The following is a 22,342-nucleotide window of genomic DNA, read 5'->3' on the forward strand; positions in this document are numbered from 1 at the left end:
ATAAATGAAGAAAACAGAGTAGCCAAAAAGTATGAAAATTCATTTGAGACTAAAGACTTTTCGAATCTTCTAAAGAATTCTAAAGAATTTTCGATCGAAAACTTACCCTATCCCATCTAAGTACAGACACTGGGAAAAAGAAAGCAATTGTTTTTCAGGTGGGACTCAATATTTTAACACAATAGAAAAGTGTTGTTGTCGAGAGAAAATCATATTTTTGTTGCACTTATTAATACTGATTTTATCTCAAAACAAGGCGGGGATGTTGTTGTGTTTTCAATTTATCAATCAAAACATAAATTTGATACACCCTGTATATTGAGCCGTAAATATTTATTAGAATTTAGTTTGGATGTAAGTGGATTTCTCTTTTTAATGAGCTTTCCGATGAACCATTAAAGACTTTTGTGAATAATTAAAGTGAAAAGGACGATGTATTTAGTTTTAAAATGAAAATAGATTGATTATTACGAGAACTATAGAATCCACAGGTAGATGTAATTATCACTTTCTGGGAAAGTGGTTTAAAAAGAAAGTTTGGAAATTTAATATCTTTGTTCAACACGAATAAATGTTGTAGAGTTTCCCCGAAAGTAATTAGGATGGTCGGAATAATTTTGAAAATGAATGTTTGTTTGTCGAATGGAAAAGATTGTTCCTGATTCTTGGCAAGTTGGAAGGGGAAAGGTAGTTTGAATGATTGAGAGAGTTTGAAAAAGAGGTCATTATGTTTTTGGCATCGCTGAGGAGCGGTTCGACGTTTTCGTGGATAGATAGTTAGCAGATACCAGTGGCTGTTTGATAGAGGAGAATAGTGTTGAAAAGTGGAACGAGAGACAGATCAAATTGAGACGAAATACCTCTTTGATTCTGTATTATTGTGAGAAGGGGAGCAGAGAATTTTTGGAGTTTTGTTTGAATCGAATACGTGTCAAAAGAGGCCCGGCTTGTTGGAGAATTGGTGCTGGTATGCTGATAGTTTTGAAGCTGGAGAACGGAGAGGGCTTTGATGAGTAGCCTTTAACATAGTCAACGAGGGAGAGCTGTTTTGGGTCACGAGAAGACATCAGAGTGAGTGAAGAAAAAGGTCAGTCAACTTATGTGAAAGATATTTTTATGTTCGGAAACTAAATTCTTGAGTAAAAAGCATATGAATTAAAATTCCAATATTTCTAAAAGTATAGCTAATCTTGCGAATACATAAATTTTTTTTGTTTAGTTTGTTTTACCAAAGTCATCGGGAACAAACCGATAAATTGTTTTTTTTAACTATAATAAATTTAAGTGGTAAAAATTTCATTCGGACATCTGTGTCCACAGGTTTTAGATTTGATAGATTTTAGAGTATTGATTTTGGTAAATAAAAGACAATTCTGTATTTTTATTTTAATATTTTGCTTTATTTCTTTTCCCTGTTTTATCCCGATTAGGATCAACTAAGAGATACTGAACCCACGAGGGAAGATAAGTGTAACGTAAGATAATTTAGACATTTTCTTAATATTATAAAAAGGCACCCTGAGATTTTTTTTATGTATTTTTATGTATGATTTGCGACAATTAAATAATTAATCAAATAAATAATAATTAATATAAAATTTAATAAGAAGCAGATCATAACAATATATATAATTTCTTATATAACATAATAAAAAGTTTATAAGGAAAGATTTACGATACTTTTGCATAATTATTTATTACTAATAAATGCATTTTTTATTCACTTTTTTTAAACCAAGTTGAAAATATAGCTCATGCCCTTTCATTTGACACCTGCGGAATGGTTCTAACGTCATGTTTTTCTGACTTATGTTATTGCAAAAAAAAGTGCTTTCTGGGATAAACAATTTGAATAAAATTTAAACAATTGAATGAATCGCTTTGAAATTTTATCACATATTAAGCACCAAAGAACCCTTATATGACACAAATTTCAAAGCTGTACACTAATTTTTACAATAGATATTGCGAAATTATTTTTCTGCAATTCCGACCTTTTTTTGCAATTATATTAACAGTAAATGAGTATATCAAACTTTGTAATACGTCATTTTAAAGCTTTTTCCATAATCTCAAAGATATTTGTACTAAAAAACCATAAGTTTCACTGTTTTCCATTGATTTGAAAAAAAAAGGGAAAAATGCCATTTTTTGACACTTAATTGTTTATAAATAAAAATGGCCGCCAGATCCTATGCAGGAAATAGTTACAATTTGCTCATATAGGTATTACCTGTCAAAAAAACGCTTCAGTACCTTGGCTGCTCGAGTGTCATGGGAAAAACCTTATTACTCTGGACTATTTTGCTCGTGATAAGTAATATGGACAAACTATACAGGGATTGTGTATATGACTTTCCCATAAGGGCGGACACCAGAGCCGGGAACGAGAGTAGTTATAAGGGGTCAAAGTCGCGGTTTTTATTATTTTTTTGTGACTTTCATGGTCGAGATAGTGCACCAAAGTTTGGGAGTAAGTAGTTCATGATTTAAATAAGCAAAATCTCTAGGAGCTGACAGCTCCGTGGGGGACAAAGGGGTGGCGAGCAGGAGTGAATATAAAAATTGTAACGGTTTTTTTGGTGCACCAAAATTTGGGAATAAGTAGATCATGACGTAATTAAGCAAAATATCCAGGGGCGGAATGCTGCGTGGAGGACAAAGGGGTGGCTGGCAGGAGTGAATATAAAAATTATAAGGTGTTTTTTGTGATGTTCGTGGTCGATATAGTGCACCAAAATTTGGGAATAAGTAGATCATGACGTAACTAAGCAAAATCTTTTTTTGTTTCGAATAATCCAAAAATTCTATGTAAAATAATATCTCAAAACGGCAAACAGGTGTATGTTTTCAAAAAACTTTTGATAGTGTGTAAAAAATATATTTTATATCAGCTAAGTACTTTCAACACATAACGTGCCATCATCAGAGCTTCCTAAAAGGACATATTAAGATAAAAAATTTTTCCACATAAAAAAAAATGAGTGAAAAACTTACGTCCTCTTAAAATACCTTCATAGAAGAGCAATTGCTTAACAGCACAACAAAAAACATGAATACTGGGCAAAAGCCACAGATATAGGGTAATAACCCTTTACAGTAAATAGAATCACATCTAAATTCTTTTATTAAATTATAAAGACAACATGGCTGAGTCAGACCATTTTGAGCCCACGTGAACAGCAGATCAGCTGAGGAAGACTGTCATTTATTAAAATGGTAAAGAAGGAACTACAATCTTATGCGACCTCTATATTCATAAATATTAATTAAAAAATTGAAAATGACTAAAAAGCCATGTATAGGTTAAATGAATTTAAAGTTAAGATACTAAATTTTAAAGTTAAATTTTCAAAAGATTACTATTATTACTATTGAAGTGAAATGTTAACGTGTATATTATAAGTTATCAAAATTCTTCCAAAAACAAAACTGTTATAGTTCGACCAAGTGTAGAAGAAGTTAGATGAAATCAAACCTAGGAGAAATATCATTTGACAAGCTCAGAGTTCGAAAGCTGTTATTTAAAATTTTTTTTAAAAAATCGTATTGATTAATTCAGACAAATAACAAATATTTATTTGTTTAAAAATATGTAAAAAATTAACGAAAACTCAAGAATACCTAAAAGTAATGTTCAAAAAACTTTCATAAATTGTTGGGTATACTGTATACTAAACCTAAATTATTAAAGAAATTTCTTAAAAATAGGATCAAATTTACAATTTAATTGAATCTGGGTGTTAACACAGTTTTGAGGGTTTCTTTTCATTTCTCTACTTATTTCTAGATCTTCTAGTAGATTCATTTTGGTATAGTTATTATTAGGTATGCTGTGTAAGATCCTACTATCTCTTTGTGGACTAAAGCTATGTTTCGATGCATGTAAATGATGACCAAAGCTAGATTTATCGATCTTTGACAGATGCTCTTTGATACGAGTATCCAAAGGTCGCATCGTTCTACCCACGTAAGTCACAGGGCATTCACCACATGACAATTTATAAATGCCACTTTTTGAAGTTTTTTTAATTTTGTCTTTAGTATGAGAGAAAATTGACTTGATGTTATCTTTGCATTTAAATGAAAGTTTTAAGTTAGGAATGTTATTTAAGATTTTTGCTATATTGTCTGAAGGATAACCTATGTATGATATAGATCTATACATAACTGCTGAGTTGGAGTTGTCTGGGGTCGCAATATAAGCTAGAGATCTGTTTCTTTTATTCCTTAATTTGTTGAGAATGTTATCAACCAAAGTAGGGGAGTAACCGTTACTATGTGCAAGTTGTTTAATAATATCCAATTCAGCCCTGGCCAATTGGTTCAAACCAAGGTCATAAATCTAAACACACACACACACATCCAATTCAGAAGTAAAATTTGTATCTGATAATGGTAAGGTAAGTAAACGATGGATATAGCAATAAAAAGAAGACATCTTCTGTTGAAAAGGATGATTCGAAGATCTAGGGATAGTATGGTCAGTCTGAGTTGGTTTTCTAAAGACTGAAAAACTTAAGAGGACGTAAGTTTTTCACTCATTTTTTTATATGGAAAAAATTTTTATCTTAATATGTCCTTTTAGGAAGCTCTGATGATGGCACGTTATGTGTTGAAAGTACTTAGCTGATATAAAATATATTTTTTACACACTATCAAAAGTTTTTTGAAAACATACACCTGTTTGCCGTTTTGACCTATTCAGAAGTGTGTACAAGTCTTGCAGTCTTTTCCAATTCATTATCTACAGTATGGTAGTTGACTTTAATAAATACCTTAGACTGTCAAAGAAGAGAGAATTGTTGAACATCGACATCTGGTTCATTCACAAATGCATCAAATTCAAAGTAACACCAACTTTTGCAAAATGTAAGGTACCTTTCACTGCTACTTTAAATTTTAAATCACAAACAGAAAGGAAATTTCTTCAAAAAGAACTATGTAAACATCATGCTCAATTGGATAAGATTAATGTTCAACTTAAAATACTATATGATAATATTGTAGGAGAGGTGTCATTTGATAATTTCAGAGATTCCATGGCCAATCATTTAGATAATCTAGAGTACATAAAACATTCTAAATTCAATAGATTAAACAATAAATTACACAATTTGTTAAAAAAGAAAAATAATCATAATAGTAATAGTCAAGACACTAATAGATTGATGGGTTCTTTCAAGTTTAGATTTCACAAACGTATAGTTAACTTATCAAATTGCTCCTTTTCTAATAAAGAACTTGATTTTTTGTCCAACGGATTAAAATTCTCTACTTTAGTACCATTCAACAATAAAACGGTTGAAGAATTTTCAGTTGACATTGACTCAGTTATAGAAAGTTTACCTTTGGACAACATTTCTAAAACCAACTTGAAAAGTAACTGTTTCCTTTCTTTACAAAAAGATCTTATTAAATTTAACAATAATGTTAATAATATTAAAATTAAATATTTTAAACAACTACATTTGATTCGACAAATATCTACCAAATTGAATAGGAATAACCTTATTGTTACTAAAGCTGATAAAGGTAACTGCCTCATTATTATGCATCATAGTATTTATATTCAAAAAACTGAAGAATTTTTAAGAAATAACAACTTTGATATTTTAGATAGAAGCCCTTTAAATAAATTAGTTACCAACTTAAAAGCTACCTTATCTAAACATAAAGATTTTCTTCTTTTACATAAGATGAAAGAAAAAACCTTCATTTTGTCAAATCCTCAAATACAAGACTATATGGTTTACCAAAGATTCATAAACCAAATGTTCCTATGAGACCAGTGGTTAGTTTTTATAACACTCCAGTTGTGACACTGTCTAAATTCATTAATACCATTTTACAATCTTCAATATCTTTGCAACCTAATTATTCTGTTAAAAATTCTACTGATCTAGTTAATAAGTTGTCAGTTTTAAATTTACCCAGAGATTTCTTTCTAGTTTCGTTTGATGTTAGTAATTTGTTTACGAACGTACCAAGAGATGAAACCATTCCTATAGTGGAGAATTTACTTATTAACAATAACATTAATAAAGATACAATTTCCCACTTATTGGGTTTACTTAAAATTTGTTTATCACAAGATTTCTTTTCTTTTAACAACATTATTTATAGACAGGCACAAGGCCTTGCAATGGGAAATCCATTATCACCTTTTCTAGCAGATCTGTTCCTTAACAACCTTGAGATTAATATCTTTGATAATAATTCTTCAAATCACAATCCTTTACAAAAAATCTTGTATTGGTTTAGATATGTGGATGATGTGTTGGCTATTATAGAAGGAAATTCCTCAGATGCAGAAAATATTCTAGTTTCACTCAATAATTTACATCCAGCCATAACTTTCACTTTAGAAACAGAGTCTAACAATTCTATTAATTTTCTAGACTTAACATTGACTAGAATAGAGAACAAATTAAGTTTTTCAGTCTTTAGAAAACCAACTCAGACTGACCATACTATCCCTAGATCTTCGAATCATCCTTTTCAACAGAAGATGTCTTCTTTTTATTGCTATATCCATCGTTTACTTACCTTACCATTATCAGATACAAATTTTACTTCTGAATTGGATATTATTAAACAACTTGCACATAGTAACGGTTACTCCCCTACTTTGGTTGATAACATTCTCAACAAATTAAGGAATAAAAGAAACATATCTCTAGCTTATATTGCGACCCCAGACAACTCCAACTCAGCAGTTATGTATAGATCTATATCATACATAGGTTATCCTTCAGACAATATAGCAAAAATCTTAAATAACATTCCTAACTTAAAACTTTCATTTAAATGCAAAGATAACATCAAGTCAATTTTCTCTCATACTAAAGACAAAATTAAAAAAACTTCAAAAAGTGGCATTTATAAATTGTCATGTGGTGAATGCCCTGTGACTTACGTGGGTAGAACGATGCGACCTTTGGATACTCGTATCAAAGAGCATCTGTCAAAGATCGATAAATCTAGCTTTGGTCATCATTTACATGCATCGAAACATAGCTTTAGTCCACAAAGAGATAGTAGGATCTTACACAGCATACCTAATAATAACTATACCAAAATGAATCTACTAGAAGATCTAGAAATAAGTAGAGAAATGAAAAGAAACCCTCAAAACTGTGTTAACACCCAGATTCAATTAAATTGTAAATTTGATCCTATTTTTAAGAAATTTCTTTAATAATTTTGGTTTAGTATACAGTATACCCAACAATTTATGAAAGTTTTTTGAACATTACTTTTAGGTATTCTTGAGTTTTCGTTAATTTTTTACATATTTTTAAACAAATAAATATTTATCCCACCAGAATGAAAACAATGGGAACCTTCTCTGGTTACACCTCCGAGGCTTCTACAATTTGCAAGCCATACGGATGCTGAGACTAAGGAAGATGAGGGAATTCTACAATTTACAATTCACGTCACATCTGCTCAGCGCGGTAAAGTTCCAACGAGACTGGTTCCCTTCATACTCCACACAGAGTAAATGTAAATCAAAAATGAATAACCATTTTCAATTTCGTTGCAAAACGAAAATACAGCCGAACCATATTCCAGTCCAATCAGAGAGTGCTGCAAGCACCTCTACCGGTTTCGAAACTTATTAGTCTCTCATCAGGAGGCACATATGCTGCTCTCCCTGATCCAACCAAAACAAACCCCAGCGTGCAGTCCCGAATTGCAACGAACGAAATGGCATAGATGCCCTAGCGGCAACTGCTAGCAAAAGACTAAGTTTTCACTCTAATGGCATACAACATATCCCACCAGAATGAAAACAATGGGAACCTTCTCTGGTTACACCTCCGAGGCTTCTACAATTTGCAAGCCATACGGATGCTGAGACTAAGGAAGATGAGGGAATTCTACAATTTACAATTCACGTCACATCTGCTCAGCGCGGTAAAGTTCCAACGAGATTGGTTCCCTTCATACTCCACACAGAGTAAATGTAAATCAAAAATGAATAACCATTTTCAATTTCGTTGCAAAACGAAAATACAGCCGAACCATATTCCAGTCCAATCAGAGAGTGCTGCAAGCACCTCTACCGGTTTCGAAACTTATTAGTCTCTCATCAGGAGGCACATATGCTGCTCTCCCTGATCCAACCAAAACAAACCCCAGCGTGCAGTCCCGAATTGCAACGAACGAAATGGCATAGATGCCCTAGCGGCAACTGCTAGCAAAAGACTAAGTTTTCACTCTAATGGCATACAACATATCCCACCAGAATGAAAACAATGGGAACCTTCTCTGGTTACACCTCCGAGGCTTCTACAATTTGCAAGCCATACGGATGCTGAGACTAAGGAAGATGAGGGAATTCTACAATTTACAATTCACGTCACATCTGCTCAGCGCGGTAAAGTTCCAACGAGACTGGTTCCCTTCATACTCCACACAGAGTAAATGTAAATCAAAAATGAATAACCATTTTCAATTTCGTTGCAAAACGAAAATACAGCCGAACCATATTCCAGTCCAATCAGAGAGTGCTGCAAGCTCCTCGGAGGTGTAACCAGAGAAGGTTCCCATTGTTTTCATTCTGGTGGGATATGTTGTATGCCATTAGAGTGAAAACTTAGTCTTTTGCTAGCAGTTGCCGCTAGGGCATCTATGCCATTTCGTTCGTTGCAATTCGGGACTGCACGCTGGGGTTTGTTTTGGTTGGATCAGGGAGAGCAGCATATGTGCCTCCTGATGAGAGACTAATAAGTTTCGAAACCGGTAGAGGTGCTTGCAGCACTCTCTGATTGGACTGGAATATGGTTCGGCTGTATTTTCGTTTTGCAACGAAATTGAAAATGGTTATTCATTTTTGATTTACATTTACTCTGTGTGGAGTATGAAGGGAACCAGTCTCGTTGGAACTTTACCGCGCTGAGCAGATGTGACGTGAATTGTAAATTGTAGAATTCCCTCATCTTCCTTAGTCTCAGCATCCGTATGGCTTGCAAATTGTAGAAGCCTCGGAGGTGTAACCAGAGAAGGTTCCCATTGTTTTCATTCTGGTGGGATATGTTGTATGCCATTAGAGTGAAAACTTAGTCTTTTGCTAGCAGTTGCCGCTAGGGCATCTATGCCATTTCGTTCGTTGCAATTCGGGACTGCACGCTGGGGTTTGTTTTGGTTGGATCAGGGAGAGCAGCATATGTGCCTCCTGATGAGAGACTAATAAGTTTCGAAACCGGTAGAGGTGCTTGCAGCACTCTCTGATTGGACTGGAATATGGTTCGGCTGTATTTTCGTTTTGCAACGAAATTGAAAATGGTTATTCATTTTTGATTTACATTTACTCTGTGTGGAGTATGAAGGGAACCAGTCTCGTTGGAACTTTACCGCGCTGAGCAGATGTGACGTGAATTGTAAATTGTAGAATTCCCTCATCTTCCTTAGTCTCAGCATCCGTATGGCTTGCAAATTGTAGAAGCCTCGGAGGTGTAACCAGAGAAGGTTCCCATTGTTTTCATTCTGGTGGGATATGTTGTATGCCATTAGAGTGAAAACTTAGTCTTTTGCTAGCAGTTGCCGCTAGGGCATCTATGCCATTTCGTTCGTTGCAATTCGGGACTGCACGCTGGGGTTTGTTTTGGTTGGATCAGGGAGAGCAGCATATGTGCCTCCTGATGAGAGACTAATAAGTTTCGAAACCGGTAGAGGTGCTTGCAGCACTCTCTGATTGGACTGGAATATGGTTCGGCTGTATTTTCGTTTTGCAACGAAATTGAAAATGGTTATTCATTTTTGATTTACATTTACTCTGTGTGGAGTATGAAGGGAACCAGTCTCGTTGGAACTTTACCGCGCTGAGCAGATGTGACGTGAATTGTAAATTGTAGAATTCCCTCATCCTCCTTAGTCTCAGCATCCGTATGGCTTGCAAATTGTAGAAGCCTCGGAGGTGTAACCAGAGAAGGTTCCCATTGTTTTCCTTCTGGTGGGATATGTTGTATGCCATTAGAGTGAAAACTTAGTCTTTTGCTAGCAGTTGCCGCTAGGGCATCTATGCCATTTCGTTCGTTGCAATTCGGGACTGCACGCTGGGGTTTGTTTTGGTTGGATCAGGGAGAGCAGCATATGTGCCTCCTGATGAGAGACTAATAAGTGTCGAAACCGGTAGAGGTGCTTGCAGCACTCTCTGATTGGACTGGAATATGGTTCGGCTGTATTTTCGTTTTGCAACGAAATTGAAAATGGTTATTCATTTTTAAATAAATATTTGTTATTTGTCTGAATTAATCAATACGATTTTTTAAAAAAAATTTTAAATAACAGCTTTCGAACTCTGAGCTTGTCAAATGATATTTCTCCTAGGTTTGATTTCATCTAACTTCTTCTACACTTGGTCGAACTATAACAGTTTTGTTTTTGGAAGAATTTTGATTACTTATAATATACACGTTAACATTTCACTTCAATAGTAATAATAGTAATCTTTTGAAAATTTAACTTTAAAATTTAGTATCTTAACTTTAAATTCATTTAACCTATACATGGCTTTTTAGTCATATTCAATTTTTTAATTAATATTTATGAATATAGAGGTCGCATAAGATTGTAGTTCCTTCTTTACCATTTTAATAAATGACAGTCTTCCTCAGCTGATCTGCTGTTCACGTGGGCTCAAAATGGTCTGACTCAGCCATGTTGTCTTTATAATTTAATAAAAGAATTTAGATGTGATTCTATTCACTGTAAAGGGTTATTATCCTATATCTGTGGCTTTTGCCCAGTATTCATGTTTTTTGTTGTGCTGTTAAGCAATTGCTCTTCTATGAAGGTATTTTAAGAGGACGTAAGTTTTTCACTCATTTTTTTTTATATGGAAAAAATTTTTATCTTAATATGTCCTTTTAGGAAGCTCTGATGATGGCACGTTATGTGTTGAAAGTACTTAGCTGATATAAAATATATTTTTTACACACTATCAAAAGTTTTTTGAAAACATACACCTGTTTGCCGTTTTGACCTATTCAGAAGTGTGTACAAGTCTTGCAGTCTTTTCCAATTTAAAATAATATCTGCCCGGGTTGAATTTTTTTTTATTAAAAAAAAGTCATTTTTTAATAATAATTATTAATTAATTATAGTTAGAACAAAATTATATCGGGCACCCCTTGTTTTTTATAATAATTGTTAACACACAAGAATTACATATCAAATAATTTTTATACACTAAACAGATCGGTGCAGTTCGACCTTGTATCTTATCTTAGACTACCAGGAAACGTGGTCGATGTAAAATTTACGAAAATTCACCACGAAATGCGATAAGCGTAAAAATTTTGTCTGCAAGGAACATTCCAATATTTAAAAAAATTGTTATATGTACCTCTAGTGGCGTAGATTAGTATATATTTTCAAATTTCGTTAGTTCAAAGTTCAGAATGATGTTTCTTGTTTTTGTTCCGTTGTAATTAAAAATTTGTTTTGCTAATGTTTATTAATCATTTACTGATACAATACCAACATTAAAATTATGAATACCTACATCATTTTATTTCTTAAAACGACTTCATTTTTTGTCAATTGTCATTTATGACCAGGAGTCATTTTGACCCCCGTTGGTCATTTGTGTAAGAAGAAAAGGTTAGTCATCGGAAGGTTAAACCATTTACAACAAAATGTAAACAAAACGTTAAATAATAGATTGGTACATACCACTATACTGGATACTGAACCTACTAAAGAGCAATCAGCAATTGTTAGATGTTTTCCTGTTACAAAATCATTGCCTTCGAGAAACCCATCCAAAAATCCTAAAGCTTCTTCTAAAGATGCTCTATGTTCATCATAAATTTTGGTTTCACCTTTATGTATAATTGGAAACTGTAATAAATATACCTGATTAATACCAAATTAAAACTAATATCATTTTATATACAATAAGTTTAAAAAAAATTGATTGAACTGGAATAATGATGCGGCTGTGGTTTCGTGTTGCAACGAAATTGAAAATGGTTATTCATTTTTGATTTACATGTTTCCTCCGATTGGAGTACGAAGGGAACCATTCTCGTTGGAACTTTACCGCGCTGAGCAGATGGGACGTGAATTATAAATTGTAAAATTCCCTCATCTTCCTTAGTCTCAGCATCCGTTATGGCTTGCAAACTGTAGAAGCCTCGGAGGTGTTACCAGAGAAGGTTCCCATTGTTTTCAGTCTGGTAGGATGTAGAATAACATTTTTGGATGTTGTATTATGTGCTATTAGATTGAAGACTTAGTTTTTTGATAGCAGTTGCCGCTAGGGCATCCCTGTCATTTCGTTCGTTGCAATCCGTGACTGCACGCCGGGGTTTGTCCAAGTTGGATCAGAGAGAGCAGCAGATGTGCCTCCTGATGAGAAACTATTAAGTTTCGAAACCGGTAGAGGTGCTTGCTGCACTCTCTGATTGAACTGGAATAATGATGCGGCTGTGGTTTCGTGTTGCAACGAAATTGAAAATGGTTATTCATTTTTGACAATAACTTTAGTTTTCGATTAGGTATAGCCGACTAAAGCTTCTTGTCTTGTCTTGATCTCCAGTGTATTATTCGCTGTCGAATACAAGAAGCATATCGGAGTAGAGGTCGTCCGCCAACAAGATGTTCTGATGACATAAAACGGATCGAGAAAAATTGGATGCAAACAGCACAAATTAGACATACATACATGGAAAAGACAGGGAGACCTATATCCAGCAGTAAATAGATTCGAGTTGAATGATAATGATAGATAGCTAAAGGAAGCACTAAAATCGGCAACATTGCTTAGACCACTATCGCTGCTGTTTAATCGCCGAATGACGGCGGAAGACGGATGGAGTTAGAATCGGCGAGAATCATGTGCATTAGTGTGGGAAGTGGTACCGTCTGGTACTCGATTGTGCGCATTGTTGCCATTTATAGGCCGTATATCTAATTCAAAACTAAATATACTGTATTTACGTAGGAGTGTTACACAAGTGAGTCATAAGTGTAGATACTTCTATCTCGTATGGAGGCGTCTATCCGCTGTGAGCTCGTACGTAGAGGGGATATTTAAAAGTTCGTGAGCGCCAGTAGTGGCAAGCCAGTGAACTTTTGCTGGAAATTTTACAAAAATGTCAAAGTGAATAATTTAAAACATTGAAATTAAAAACATTAATAAAAAAATATTAGTTGGCCAAAGCTGTCGCATATATTTTTACCTTGAATATACTTACGTTTTAAATACTGAAATTTGGTTTTTTTAACATTTTATAATATAATAAATCTATTAATCTGGCGCCATCTACACGATAATTGTAAAACTATCTGAAGCAGGAAAAAAGCAACCTAATATTCCAGCATTTCAACTGTTTAAAAAATATATATTTCATTAAAATCATATAATAGACAATAATTATTTGGTATTATTCGCAATACTTTTCTCATTAAATTTCCAGCAGAAGTTGCATTAGTAATCTGCTATTTAGCGATACCAGCGAAGTTCAGAGCGAATAGGGAGTAATAAATGATCCTTAAACAGTGCCTTCTCCCATTGTTTAATAATTTACAGGGCGAGTTGTAAACTTTGACTGAAATTTCTATTATAACTTTTGAATGCTGTGTAAATTCGATGTGTCTCAAATTTTATCCAACCGTTACAATACTACTACATAATCAACTGATTTATTCAAATTAGAAAAAAATCAGGTCCGGTTTAAAACAAATAGTTTGTTTGCTTCATAGTAAACATTTTACCTGGTATAGCGTTTTTGAAAACTCTAATAAGTAGATATTTTACAAATTAAACAAACAGGCGATTAAAATGGCATATTATTTTTCTCTACGCGATTACTTAATTTTTAGTTAAAAAAAAATTGATTATGAATTAAAAGTTTGGCAAAGTGAGCCATAGATTTAAAAAAATATATCACTTTTCTTGCAAAAATAAAATTTTTTTGAACAAATATTTAATTTATAAGTAATGCTACCACAGCTAGTGCTATACATTATAATACATACAAATTTTAGCAAATTTTCAGAATTTCAAAAGATATAAGTTGTTTTGAATTATACTAAAACATTGCCCTATAATAATTATTGTGTAGTGATTCATCGGTATTGTCGTTTTATTGAAGTCTCAAAATTTTATTTTACTTTTGCTCAAAAGAAAGGGCTACAGTAATAATCGGTTTTATTTTTGAGTTAATCAACAAAAGCATATTCTTGTCCTAATTTTCATCATTAACTCCTTACCATTTATTAATGTGAAAATTTAAGTGAATCTTAGGAGACTATGATAATTTGACATTTTCGTTGTTTGGGTACATAACTTGACTTTTCGTTTACTAGATTGTAGCAGTGTAATTTTGACCAAAACATGAGACATCGAACTTACCGTTAAAAGTTATGATGAATTGATATTTCAGTCAAAATTCCATACGAGGTAGGAGTATATCCAGTTCCTAATGACCCACCCTTTATATAAACTATAAGTATAGTGCCTATGTACAGCGGATTATTTTTTTCAATTAGGAGATTGTATTATAATGCAAGTGGTACATGCAGTAACACTGCTAAATGTATTGTAACAAAAGATTACTTTTGACCGACCCTCGTATAACAGGTCCCATCTCCACACACACAGAGCCACATCGATCTTTCTAGATAAGACGCGATGCAGGCAGCGGGGCGGAAGACGAGCAATTCACCGAATGTCGCGACAATAACTAGAGATGGGTAGAATCTTTCAGAAATAACGGCTGGTGTATATACAGGGTGCGCCAAACCTCTGGTCTTCTTTGATTACGGCTAAATTATGAGATATACAAAAAAATGTTTATAACAAAACTAATGTGTATTAAAGAGGTCTATAATTTAAAATTATTTTCAATTATACAGGGTGAGTCAGAACGACGGTATGAACCAAAGTTGTATTTTTTTAAATGGAACACCCTGTATATTAAATCATTTTTGAATATATTATTTAAAAATATGAAAAATTTGTATAAGGTCTTGTAGGCCTAAAGTTAATAATTTTCAAAATATTTACATTTTTATTGAGAAAAATGGTAATATTTATAGGGTTGTGGATTATGTTTCCAAGGAAATAAAAATTTAGGTGATAGGTCAAAGTTTTTAAAATATAGTGTTATTTTCAAATAATTTAATATTTTTTACTTTTAGCCATAAAATATACAGTGTGATCACTATTTGCAAATACAAAATTTTCTCATTTTTTTTAAATGGGACACCCTGTATATTAGTTTTGCGTTTGGTAGTAAATATTACAACCTTTCTTTTGGTATAAGGTTGTATGTACCTAGCATGTTTCGTTTTGTAGATATTTAAAAAAAAACTATAGATTTTACGTTTTTGCGGATTTTTTATTTAAAAATTTTTTTGCAAAAAAAATAATTATAATCTGGTTTTAGAAACATACAGTAAAATATAAAATATGAAAATAAAAACGTAATTAAAGATTAAAATAAATCGTATGCTAGTACAATTCAATTGAATTTAATAACTTTAAATTATTTTACAAAAAATATTTTACCTTATTAATGAATACATAAATTAGTTACTAAATTAAAAAAACAACCAAATTTTAAATCAATCGTAGTAATTCTTCTACCGCAGCAACTTTCCTGTACCAAATTAATTGTTAGTTATATTGTATTTACGAGTAAGATCAGTTAATAACTTTTTAATTTACCTACATCTTGAGAACGTATAAAGTATGCTTTGAAACAAATGAACGTTATGGAAGTATATTAAGAAGTAAATAGTATCTATGTACCTACTCGTGTCACAAAAGCTGGTAATAATTTCTAATGGTTTCGCCCAAAACAAATGTCATATCCAAAAATTTTTCGGTTAAAAAATTAAAATTTAAAATATAAAAAATTGTTACAAAAATTTCCAACTACAAAAGTAATACCAGTTTTTGTGACACCAGTAAATACTATTTATATTAATAAATAATTTGGATGATACATTTAACATTCATTTGTTTCAAAGCATACTTTATAATAATTTTTATATTCTCAAGATGTATGTAAGTAAATTTAAAAGGTAAATTAAAAGTTTAACTAAATACAATTTAACTAACAATTAATTTGATACAGGAAAGTTGCTGTAGTAGAAAAATTACTACGGTTGATTTAAAATTTGGTTGTTTATTTAATTTAGTAACTAATTTATGCATTCATTAATATGGTAAAATATTTTTTGTAAAATAATTTAAAGTTATTAAATTCAATTGAATTGTACTAGCATACGATTTATTTTAATCTTTAATTATGTTTTTATTTTCATATTTTATATTTTAGTGTATGTTTCTAAAACCAGATTATAATTATTTTTTTTTGCAAAAAAATTTTTAAATAAAAAATCCGCAAACACGTAAAATCTATAGTTTTTTTAAAATATCTACAAAACGAAGCAAGCTAGGTACATACAACCTTATACCAAAAGAAAGGTTGTAATATTTACTACAAAACGCAAAACTAATATACAGGGTGTCCCATTTAAAAAAAATGAGAAAATTTTGTATTTGCAAATAGTGATCACACTGTATATTTTATGGCTAAAAGTAAAAAATATTAAATTATTTAAAAATAACACTATATTTTAAAAACTTTGACCTATCACCTAAATTTTTATTTCCTTGGAAACATAATCCACAACCCTATAAATATTACCATTTTTCTCAATAAAAATGTAAATATTTCGAAAATTATTAACTTTAGGCCTATAAGACCTTATACAAATTTTTCATATTTTTAAATAATATATTCAAAAATGATTTAATATACAGGGTGTTCCATTTAAAAAAATACAACTTTGGTTCACACCGTCGTTCTGACTCACCCTGTATAATTGAAAATAATTTTAAATTATAGACCTCTTTGATGCACATTAGTTTTGTTATTAACATTTTTTTGTATATCTCATAGTTTAGCCGTAATCAAAGAAGACCAGAGGTTTGGCGCACCCTGTATAGGAACGAATTTTGTAAATAGAGTTAGTTTTTAAGCTAGAGTTTGTAAGTAAACTTGTATAAATAAATTAATAAAGTCTTATATAAATACGAACCGCTCGTTTTATTGTTACAGTATGATCAACACAATAGACAGATACAGTCGAAATATTGTATAGAGCTTTTTAATTTTGATGCTACTATTGCGTCGACAAAGCCATAGGCGTTACTAATCATTTATTTGTAGTTAGAATTAATCTAATACACAGAATTAAGAACTCAGTTTCGTAAAAGAAAATGTCTAATAGTCGTTCACAAGATATAGTAATTAATTAGTAAATTTAATTTTAGTGATTCCCTCCATATTTCCCCATGATTTACTATGGGATCGCTAACAGGATAATTTTACTATCATCATTGCATGTGGTTATTTTTTTTTTAAGACAAATCACATGCTATGATTTCTCTAAAGAGTATTGTATTAAGTTAAAGTTGATTTCATGTTATCGAATGAATTATTATCTTCCAATAAAGTCGTCCCAGGAACGGAACTAAAAAATAGTGACAATATCATTTTAAAGTCATCTACAAACCCAAAAAAATTCTACACACGTTATGGTTTGTATTCTACACACGTTATGGTTGAAAACTGATTTGTCTCCAATCCTGTAAATTTCAAAGTGTTCGTGCAATAAAATCTTTCTTCGCGTTTTGTATATTTTATTGTGTGACGTGAGCATTTATTAACGTCACAGATCGAGTTCTGCGTTGCTAATCAGTTTATTTATTAACAAAAATCAAAAATAAGAAAAAAGTCTGTCATTAGAAAAAGTCTCGCCGAAAATCTCCTAGCTTTCTAAATCTCAAATATTAACTTGAAAAACCAGAATTTGTCACAGCGATTGCGAAAACTTAAAATTAGTATAACAACATATTCGATATTGTCACCCATACCTGTTCCTGTTACCTATAATGCGTAAAGAAATAAAAGTTTGTATCTTGTTACTCTTATCTTTACGTACTAAAATAAACTCCAAGAAAATACACCAACAACCCCAGAGAAGACAAGGTGGTTGAAGATTCACAAGAACGGAATAACACAATTCAATCTCAAGCCGCCTGCCCTTTCTCCACGTTAATCAGGCCGCGCACTGAATCGGCATAGAGCGATAGGCTCGGCTAACAGCAATCGGCAGATTTTGCTATACATGGATTGTCGAACTGTCGAACGTTTGTAGGCGGTGCGCGGTGGCTTATTTATTTCCATGTATAGCAAAATCTGCTGATTGCTCTTAGCCGAGCCGCTCGCTCTATGCCGATTCAGTACGTGGCCTGTTTTAACTGTCGAACGAGCAAGAATACACGTCACGACTGTATACTAAATAGAAAAAGAAGTGGAACAGTCACATCAGTAGAATGTGGGAGCACATACGAGTAAAAATAGCACGAAATAAAAATCTCCAAATAAACGACGAATGACACTGGAAGACCAAGAGAAATATGTAGTGGTAACCTGAACATACAATAAAAAGTAATCTGTAGATGGAATAGGAGCATCTATCCAGGGTGTAGAAAGAAACATTTTTAGGAAAAATGTTGCTTCATAAAAAGTATTCCATAGACTACAACCTAAAATGTATCATTTGTTTAATAGGTCTGGATCCCGCGTATGAAAAAAAAGTTGATTAATAGCAAGCTGAAAATTTGTTATTAGCTTAAGGGTGTCTAGTCGGACAAACATTAATATATGGGAACACTGGAACAGGGGAAGTTTTAACTGTGGAACAGGTTGAAAATTTGGAACGGTATTTTGTCCGACAGAACAGACTTAAACTCTCCGAACAGAGATTAAACTCTCATGCAAAAATCAGACTGCTATTTATCACCAAATTGGCGTTTTAATGAGTGGAACATGTAGAATATGTCAAATGACAGGAATTATGACAGGTGATAAATAGCAGTCTGATTTTTGCATGAGAGTTTAATCTCTGTTCGGAGAGTTTATGTCTGTTCTGTCGGACAAAATAAATGTGCCATTTTCGTGTTCTGACCGTTCCAAATTTTTAACCTGTTCCACAATTAAAACTGAGCCTGTTACAGTGTTCCCATATATCAAAGTTTATCCGACTAGACACCCTTAAGCTATTAACAAATTTTCAGCTTGCTATTAATCAACTTTTTTTTCATACGCGGGATCCAGACCTATAAAGTTTTATACAGGATTAAATATACAATTATTCATAATTTACAACTATCTACCATGAATGAATTTTAATAATAATTAACATTTGTGTGAAATATAAATCACATTTAAATAGGCACTGATAATTACAGCTATCATGAATAAATTTTAATAATTATCTCTGTTGATTATAAACATACGATAACCAATTTAAATTATGAAAAGTCGCTGATGTGAATGCATACCTACAAATTTGTTTAATTTTACCAGACTATATTCTTCCATAGCAAAATTTTGTCAAGTATTGTACATAATATGGTCCAGTAACGATATTTTGGTCCAAAAAACCTAATCCTACTCTGTCCCAATTGTTATATTTCAATCCCATCCTGTATAAAGGTGATTCACGGGAGTCCAGCATAGTCCTGTCGCCAGGGGGGGTACAACGGCCTTCTTAATTCAGATGGACTTACCCAAGTTTTTTTTATGTATTTTGACCCGTAGAACACGAATTTTTTGGGTAACAGTTGATCCGGATGTCGATAAGATTGTTATAAACGAAGAAGTTGAGGAATTACATAACAGCGATTTCTCGCAAAACAAAACATTTTTTTGTATTTTTTGGGTCATTCTAACCAAAAAATGTTTCTACAAGTTTTTTCGTAGGATGCATAGTTTTCGAGATAAACGCGGTTGAATTTTCAAAAAATCGAAAAATTGCAATTTTTGAACCCGAATAACGTTTGAATAAAAAATAAAATAGCAATTCTGCTTACCGCCTTTAAAAGTTTAAGTCAAATTATATCTGTTTTGAATATTTGCATTGCTAAAAATTTATTTTTTGATTGTTAAAAAAAGCTATAAACACATAGTGTTTCCCGTGCCTAATACATGCGTTTTAATGCATGCTACTTAGAAATAGCCCCGCTTGTACTTTTACCTCCTCTACGTACTCGTTCGATTTTAAATGAGAAATCATTGAAACATCACTCAAGCACTAGGTGTTTATAGCTTTGTTTTAACAATAAAATAATGCATTTTTAGCAATACAAATAACCGATATAATTTGACTTGAACTTTCAAATGCGGTAAGCAGAATTGCTATTTTATTTTTTAATCAAAAGTTTTTCGGGTTCAAAAATTCCAATTTTTCGTTTTTTGAAAGTTCAACCGCGTTTATCTCGAAAACTATGCATCCTACGAAAAAATTTGTAGGAACATTTTTTGGTTAGAATGGCCCAAAAAATACAAAAAAATGTTTTGTTTTGCGAGAAATCGCTGTTATGTGATTCCTCAACTTCTTGGTTTATAACAATCTTATCGACATCCGGATCAACTGTTACCCAAAAAATTCGTGTTCTACAGGTCAAAATATATAAAAAAAAACTTGGGTAAGTCCATCTGAATACAGGAGGCCGTTGTACCCCCCTGGCGACAGGACTAGCACTGCTACGGTCGAAGTCAAACAATTAAAGGTTTGTTCCAACTCGATACAAAACCGTTCTTGAATCGTTACGCCATGCGCAATATCGAATAATTATGCGCAGTAACAGATTTTTCGTTACTGCTCATACTCGTAACCGTTCAAGAACCGTTTTTGTGACGGGTTGGAACAAACCTTATGGCTCTTGCTGCATTTTTAGATATAGAAGTTGCATTTGATAATACCTCAATCGAGTCCATACAAAGCGCACTGGTGAGGAAGAAAATCAATAACACAACATGCAAGTGGATTATTCAGATGCTTCAGAACAGAATAATATCCACAGATACGCATGAAGATACCATAAATCTGAGGGCAACTAAGGGATGCCCTCAAGGCGGTGTATTGTCACCGTCATTATGGAACATAGTTGTGGATGATCTGATTCATGGACTAAGCGCCCAAGGAATCTGGGTCCAGGGTTTCGCAGATGATATCGTAATAGTAACTAGGGGAAAATTTCCCAGCACTTTTGCGTATCAGATGCGATATGCCCTTCACTACATAGAGAACTGGTGTCTGAAAGAGAATCTCTCCGTGAACCCTTCTAAAACTAAACTGGTAGCCTTTACAAATAAGAGGAAGCTTACTGGACTGAGTGAGCTGAAATTATTTGGAGAGGTACTGGAAAGAACCAATGAGGTTAAGTATCTAGGGGTAACCCTGGATTCGATACTCAATTGGAATACGCATATTACCAATATAACCAATAGGGCTAAGCGACTCTTCTGGAACAGCAGACGAGTTGTAGGTAAAACCTGGGAATTGAAACAAAAGGTGATATTTTGGTTGTACACATCAGTGATACGACCGACAGTCACTTATGGGTCAGTACTCTGGTGGAGAAAGACGGCTTTGCAATCTTGTGTGACTACTCTCACCACCTTACAAAGACAAACGCTTCTAAATATAACAGGAGCCTTAAATAGTACAGGAACGGCTTCATTAGAGGTTATCACAGGTCTCCCTCCGCTGGAATTATATATTTCGGCGGTAGCCTTTATGACCATTCTGAGACTCAAAGCAAACAATACTTGGAGGCCAAATTATGTATTGAATAGCCACACAAACATTACTGGGACTATACTTGAGGAATCCATCTTTATGATGAACTCAGATATGATGACACCAGAACTAATCTTCACTGAGAAGATTAACACAATTATACCATCTAGAGAACAAAAAGTTTCAAATATTAATGGGGACTTAATATGGTTCACTGATGGATCTAAAACTGCCCATGGTTCTGGATCAGGAGTCTCTGGGCAAACATGTAACTATAATAAATCTTACAGCCTAGGTCAACATACAACGGTTTTCCAGGCTGAAGTTGTTGCTTTGGTGGCCTGCATTGATGAAGTCATTGATGAAGACCATAAAGCTAAGAGAATCAACATTTACACAGATAGCCAATCGGCTATTCTGGCTGTAAAGAACCCTGTCACCAAATCAAAACTGGTGAGAAACTGCAAAGATCTCCCCAATAACCTGGCAAAAGACAATAAAGTGTCTTTAATATGGGTGCCGGATCATAAAGGGGTGCATGGGAACGAACGAGCAGATATGTTAGCGAAACAAGGCTCGAGAGAAACTTTTGAAGGCCCAGAACCTTTATGTGGCATCACTAAAGATGCTATGAAAAACGAGGTTCAGAAATGGCTGATAAAGAATCATCAAAATAAATGGAGAACCACTCAAGGGCAAATCCAGACTAAAAAAATAT

The 22,342-nt window shown here is 33.0% G+C and overlaps 1 protein-coding gene across 1 annotated transcript in view; it reads right to left on the minus strand.

Moving 5' to 3' along the window:
* Positions 1-22,342, minus strand: part of LOC126883248 (glutathione S-transferase 1-like) — a 133,723-nt gene that overhangs the window by 13,632 nt on the left and 97,749 nt on the right. Inside the window, exon 4 of the mRNA XM_050648544.1 lies at positions 11,686-11,853. Coding sequence (XP_050504501.1) covers positions 11,686-11,853 — 168 coding nt within the window. The remainder of the gene's footprint in view (positions 1-11,685; positions 11,854-22,342) is intronic.

Source organism: Diabrotica virgifera, chromosome 4 (assembly GCF_917563875.1).
Source record: "Diabrotica virgifera virgifera chromosome 4, PGI_DIABVI_V3a".
Taxonomy (NCBI): domain Eukaryota; kingdom Metazoa; phylum Arthropoda; class Insecta; order Coleoptera; family Chrysomelidae; genus Diabrotica; species Diabrotica virgifera.